Source organism: Amblyomma maculatum, chromosome 1 (assembly GCF_055883805.1).
Source record: "Amblyomma maculatum isolate TAMU_Amacu chromosome 1, ASM5588380v1, whole genome shotgun sequence".
Taxonomy (NCBI): Eukaryota; Metazoa; Arthropoda; class Arachnida; order Ixodida; family Ixodidae; genus Amblyomma; species Amblyomma maculatum.
This window is the reverse complement of record NC_139344.1, coordinates 274,656,122-274,663,161: the sequence shown is the minus strand read 5'-3', so window position 1 is coordinate 274,663,161 and position 7,040 is coordinate 274,656,122. Positions and strand designations below refer to the sequence as shown.

The 7,040-nt window shown below is 41.3% G+C and overlaps 1 protein-coding gene across 1 annotated transcript in view; it reads right to left on the bottom strand.

The window, feature by feature from the left end:
- Positions 1–5,955: 5,955 nt before the first annotated feature.
- LOC146206587 (tyrosine-protein phosphatase non-receptor type 23-like) overlaps positions 5,956–7,040 on the bottom strand; it is a 39,687-nt gene continuing 38,602 nt past the window's right edge. Inside the window, exon 25 of the mRNA XM_084591326.1 lies at positions 5,956–6,838. Coding sequence (XP_084447452.1) covers positions 6,264–6,838 — 575 coding nt within the window. The 3' untranslated portion in view covers positions 5,956–6,263. The remainder of the gene's footprint in view (positions 6,839–7,040) is intronic.

The window sequence follows — 7,040 nt, the reverse complement described above, 5'->3', positions numbered from 1 at the left end:
TAGTTACAATGGTTTGGAACGTACACTGCAAAAGTGATATACCAGGCTTTGGCTTCTGGCATGCCTTTGCAGAAAGTTTTATGTATGTAATGGACCAAAGAAATGTTTGCAACTACCGGTGTTTGTTGGAGAGAGGTTGCAATTTCTTGCTGCTACACATTGGATGCTTTAATAATTTGTGTAAATGCTGCAAGTTGCACTAAGTTGTTGTTGCCAGCTGGTGGTGAACAAAAATCTACTTTTTCCGTGTAACTTACCAATTGAAATGTACGCTGTCAAGCCAATCAATTAAATGTGGCTAAATGGGTAAAAATAAAGACTCAAATTCAATGACATTCTAGCTGAAATCAAGAAGAAATGGGAATGGGCAGGACATTTAGTGTGAAGAGAAGATAACCGATGTTCGCCAAGGTAACAAATGGGATTCCAAGAAAAAGCGTAGCAGGGGGCGGCAGAAAGTTAAATGAGCGGATGAGGTTAATCAAGTAGATGCAGCTAGCACAGGACCGGGTTAATTGGAGGAATATGGGAGAGGCCTTTGCCCTGATGTGGGTATAGTCTGGCTGATGATAATGATGAAATGCTTAATTACCCTAAATGAACAACTTGACCTGCTTCAGTGGTCTGATTAGTCTTCCTTTTTCTTCTCATGCAACACCTAACTGGGGCAATATGCACATGACTCCAGGGTCCATTACACGTCCCGCACATAACAGTCCTCATGGAAACTTAACTACACAAAGACTTAGCCGATGACCTAGTGTTTCCTCCTCATTACAAGGCTGTTCGCAAGGACAGGACCTCCAAGAATGGCAGCGTAGTCATTCCTTTAAAAGACTCGGCAGAATGCGTCCTTGTACACGTTCCTGACTTTGAGTGCCTCCGCATGAAAATTTCTTGCCGAGGTCATTGTTTTATCCTGTATACATGCTATAGACCACTGGATGTCACACCCGACTACCTTATTAAGCTACAGGATCATCTGGCTCATTTTTCAAAATAAAAAAGTGCTGTTATTAGGCAATTTAAATCTGCTGGGTGTATGCTGGAACCGCTTCCAAGGATGTGGTATATCTAGGAGTAGTGCAGACATGCTTGACATTATGCTTATTTATCATTTGGTTCAAACTGTGAATGAACCTACTCGCATACAAGGTCCACCATCTTCTATACTCGACCTAGTTTTTGTTGACTGCCACTATTCCATGCACACTGTGTTGGTTGAAACAGGCCTTTCAGATCATCACCTGGTAAGCGTTGCATTAGATCTAGCCAAGTACTTTTCTTCCCTTTACAAAAATAATGTCATGTGAGCTCTTTCAAGGATTATTCAAGTGCCGATGACACTGCAGTGATTGAATGTAAGGAATCTTGTTTATCCGGTTCTGATGAAAGTGATGATTAGTTGGCATGTGTCAACACTGTCTAAATGCCTTTGTGCCAATTAAGTGCAAAAAAGTGCGCAAACGCACACCTTGGATGACACTCAAGATTATTCAGCTGAAGCAAAAACTAAAATGAGCAAAAAAACAAAACAGTAGTCTTATCCATATGCTTAAAATAATCTTAAGTGCGTAGTGCGGGATTAAACGGATCTGTACTTTTCCACAATGCTGCCTAATTTTGCTAAAACTACCCAAGTAAATTTTGGAATCACCTGAACGATAACAAGAAGAATATTGAGAAATTAACAATGCATGGAGATATATTGACTGATCAGATTGATATAGCATGGAAATTTAAAGATTATTTTTAGAGCGTTTTCCAGAACAGGTTTGGAATATGAGCAATACGCGTCATACTTCCCAGTACCAGAAGTGGACTTTGTTAGCTACCCTGGCTTATTTGCTTTACTTTTAGAATTGAAACCTAAAACATCTGGTCCTGATAATTTACCGAATGTGTTTTTGCCGCGCTTAGTCGAAATCATTGTAAAGTTTCTTTTTGTACTGCTTAGAAAATCTCTGCTGTCATCAAAACTTAAGCTTGAATGAAAGACCACTCAAGTTCTCATCTTTAAAAAAAGGCAACTGCTCATTAATACAAAATTGCCGTCCGATTTCTTGAACTTCTGCATACTGCAAGATGTTGGAACACATTATTGCAAAACATAATTTTCTTGAACACTGTATTAAGCGATTGCCAGCATAGATTTAGAAAAGGCTATTCAACAGTCACATAATTAGTTACAGTAATACATACTTTTGATAAAACTAGGTATCAGTGGGCAAATAGATGCCATTTTTATGGACTTTAGGAAAGCTTTTGATAAAGTTCATCATGGAAAACTCGTTCAGAAACTAAGACATTAATCTTCCAGATATTTTTATATCATGGATTGCAGATTATCTTACCAATAGAGTGCACTTTCATTCGACGGTAAGGTAGTGTCTTGGGGTTTTTACTTTTTCAGCTCAATATAAATGATGTGCTTACCCCAGAAACGCATATACGATTGTTTGCTGATGACTTTGTGGTATTTCGTCAAATTATGTATAATGGGCATCAAAATGAACTTCATCAGAGTCTAAAAAATGTGCTTGATTGGTGCAGTGGTTGTCAATACTATACATAAAAAGTATCCACTAAACCACCCATATACTTTTGGGTCGCCACTAAAGCAGGTTAATAGCTACAAATATCTGGGTGCAAGAATAACCAACAATCTTTCCTGGAATTCGCACTTAGATAACGTCCATGTTTAGAAAGCTATGTTTTCTGAGGCATAAACTTAGAAATTCTCCTCCTAACATAAAAACTGTTCACATATAATGCATACACCAGACCAAAACTTGAATATGCATCGATAGTATGAGATCCATTTACTAATTTAACATGTAACAATAGAAAGGGTTCAAAGAAAAGCTGCTTGATTTATTTATTGAAAGTTTAAAAACACTCGATTCCCCCACTCAGGTTATGGTGGCTAATAATATTGAACCAATTGCATGGAAAAAAAGGACAAAAACGCTGTCCTGACTTTCTTATTCCTTCGCATCACCATAAGTTAGCTTTGGACCCTTCCGAGTACTTATCCCCTCTAACCACCCAACATACTCCATCATCACATGCACTCTTTGCAAAGTTTGACTGTTTTAAATATTCATTTTTCTGTGGACAATATCTGATTGGAATAATATTACATTCTTGTAGTTCACTGTCACTCTTTATGCAAATTTCTTTTTATTGCTCTGTATATTTTTTCTTTACTTGTATTGATATATGCCTGTCCTGCTTGGATCCTGACGAGGGTCTGCAATATGTATTTAAAGAAAAAAAAGATCTTGATGACCAAAATCCAATATAAAATGTGGTTTTCAAGGCCTCTGAGACTTCTCAATGTTTGTGAGTCTTTGGAAACCTATAATTTCAGATGTACTAAAGGGGGGGGGGGTTCAAAGCACACTTGTGCCCACTAAGTTTTATTTTTGACATAATAATGCTTGCATATGCTGTGGGATTCCACTCGTAGTTTTGGAGCAGTGCATAACGACTGAATCTCTCGGTGAGCGACTTAACACTGGGCGTGAATGCGTGCAAGTGTATAGTACATTCATTCCTCTTCATACATGTACAAGTGCAGTGGCATTGCTGTAGCCAGTGATTTGTCTGTTAAAAAGACAGTTCAGGAAAAACACCTTTGGAATGGCGAAACACAAAAGGCACCCGTGTGCTGAGCAATGTCAGTGTGTTTTAGAACCTCAGGTGTATAAATTCCGAGCCCTCCACAACAGCGTTTCTCAGCCTCTGTGTTGCTTTGGTACGTTGAACCCTAGAATTTTCTGAAGCACGTATGCTTCATTTTGATGCTTTTGTTGCCTTCTCAGCTACTTCAGCCACAGTCCAAATTGATCAGAGAAGTAGTAGCTACTCCATCTGACAGTAGTTTTATAAGTATTCACCTCTGCTCGGTTGACATTTGTGAACTGTCCAATCATACAGAGAACTCTGAACAGTTATTAAAATGTTGCTCATTCTCAGCCATGAGCAAGGAGGCATGGAACAGGTATTCGGCAGGAATTGGCCAGCTGCTGCAAAAAACCCGACACTTCTTGCATATCATAGCAGATCGAGTGCAACGCTATGGGCAGATGAGGTGGCATTTGCAGATCAAAAAAGTAATTGTGGGCAGCTGTAGCTTCTGCAAGGCAGCAGGACCACTCGCTCTTGGAAACTAAAAATAAACGAGATCCCGAACGTGCAAAGCAGTAGATGCATGAAAAGCAGTCTTGGTGGATACATTGATGAACGAAGGGGAAAAATGGAAGTTAGAAGCAGCTTTCTGTCAAGTTCAATACTTCAGCACTGCACTTTGCAGGAGAAGAAGCTACTGATGATCTGACAATTCAGCAGCATGAGGAAAACTGTTAGACACTGAATACAAACAGCCTGCATCGACCGATCCTAACAAACCTTCACCGAAAACAAAGCTTTATGGGCTGGAAAAGGCCAAAAGATGAAATGCAGGTGTTGCCACCATCTTTTTTAACTAAAACAAGAACTGGGTGGAGTTCTCTCAGTGTCCCTCAAAGAAAAGGCTCCAGATTTTGTCAACATCAGTGTTGGGCTTGAAAAAAAAGGAAGCCAAGCTTATGAAAGCCCAGGACTAAAAAGCAATAAAGCTTGTTTATTCATGCTGGTAAAATTTCTTCTGAAAATACTGCTTTGGTGAACCAATCTGCAAAGTCTTGAAATACCGTGCAGCCTTGAGTATACTTGAAAAGCCAAATTTCAAAGCTGAAACCAGCACAGACCCTAAGCCAAGCAGAATAAAAAAATAAGCACGCTTACCGATTCAAATATGTAGAGAGGTTTAGCCTGAAGCTGCGAAAAAAAATTGTCAAATGCACCAGATTTGGAATGGTGTCAATTTATCATCCCTATGCCATTGATGAATACATATTACAACTTTAAAATACAAATACTCCTTGATATATTAAGTTTAATGATCTGAATAGGACGTAAGTGGATGCCTGAGCAGTTTAGTCGCATAACATAGTCTGCCCAAAAAGACAATGGCAGTGACACTGGCTTCCGATGAGCAAGATCATTGGGATGCCTTGGACAGCCTCCAGCAAGCTATGCCGTCGCATCTCATGGGCCGGCAAAAGAGTCAGCCATACAGTGCAACCCTCATTCTTTTTAGTGGTTACAAGACGGGCACTGGTACCCGAGACATCTAGTTGTGTGTTAAACCTCGGTACAAGCTGAAAGTCAATAAAACACAGGTTCTATGTATTAGAAATTCACAGCACCTTACCAATGTTGAATTTTGTGGTGGCTCACTGGGAAATTGGGGTTGGCGGGGAGCAGCTAACCAAGGAATTACAAGAAACACCCACAGCCTCTCAGCCTCTCTCTTTTATCGACTTGGTGCATAGTTCACTATCAGATTTGGTGGTTGGCAGAGGCTTCTGCACGGCAACCTTCTTATAAAAACTCAAATTGAGGTGTGGTTGCAGGTCTTAAAGAGGACGCATGAAGGAAGTGGGGAGAGTGGTGACAAAAATCTGCCTCCACCATACTTGGGGTGTCCGTCGTTGTCGGATATGGTGGACCACAGGATTGTCTCGCCGGTAAAGTAAAACGTAATTGTCCTCCTGGTGTGGCCGCAACACGATGCTACTACCACATAGTTGTATACCATGGCTCACTCCATAGGCATGCCAAGAAATTGATGTTACATGAATTCTAATACTATGTTATTACACACAGATGCAGCAAGGTGAAGTTTGTGAACCACTGCGAGGAGAAGACCCTTTACTAAATACCCAGAACTATTCTAGCATGTTTAATACTCTACAACTGCTGAAGTACAATCAAGCTTAAACCCACCTACATTTTTTTGATTCCTCCACTTGAATGGCATGACTGACAAATCAGTATATAGTTTTTGTTTGGAGTACTTATTTGGCCATCACTCTTACCAAAAGCACATGACTAAAAGAACATGAGTTAGTCAACACTTACAAGGTGTTTTATTAAATATACAAGTTGATAATTAAAGGGACAAAATTAGTTACAGTTTGGTCCATGAAGACAGCTCACTTTCATATTCCCAAGAAAGTTCAACACTTGCAACAATGCATTTATGACTCCACTCAACACAGCTAAATGCTCATTCATGCAAATACTAGTATAAACGACAGCCACACACTTTGTGGCCTGCACAAAATGAAACCAAATGACCTAAGCAGCCTCATCTCACTCTTCAACACAAGAGGGCAGGGCCTGCACGGCAGGCCTTGAGAGGAGGGGAGTGTTCACTCCTTCCCTTTCTTGAGTGACCACAGCGGATCCAGCTGGCTGAGGGGATCCTTTGGGTCTGGCTTACTCTGAGCTAGGGTGCCCTGGGCATTCATAAAACTTTCACGTGTTATCTTTTGTTTGGCTGGTGTGCCATGGCCAGGGTCCAAGGTAAAAGTTGCAGGGTCCAAGAGATCAGCCATTGCAGTCACCCCGCCACTGTCCTTCCCCTCTGATGCACCAGCATCCACACCTGAAGCAGGGGAGGGAAACTCATCGGCAATTGCTGGTGTCGCCTGATTTGCAGCAAGGTCAGTGTCCATTTCTTTTGGAGCTTCAGATGTTGAGAGCCCCGTTTCAGCCAGAACTGGCTGCTCTGTAGTTTCTGACTCAGTAGAGGTGACTGGCTCTGAGGTGTCAGAAGCTGTGATAGCAGCCGCAGTTGTGGGTGCAGGTGACTCGGCTACAGTGCTTGCTCTCTGACCAGTCGAGCCAGAGCGCAGCATGAAGTCTTCAGAAGGGTGGCGCACATGTGAAGGTGTGCCTGTGTGTGCCTTTGTCCCGAAGCTTGGTGTACTAGTTAGGATGCCTCCTGCACAAACAAAGTAGGCTTCCTGTTGATAACTAGAACCAGACAAAGTTGCCACTTATACAGCCGAAATAGCCTGACTCCGCACAAAGTAGGCTTCCTGTTGATAACTAGAACCAGACAAAGTTGCCACTTATACAGCCGAAATAGCCTGACTGGCACTGGCCATCTGCCAAGAAATGCCACCTGCATGTGTTGCCATTGT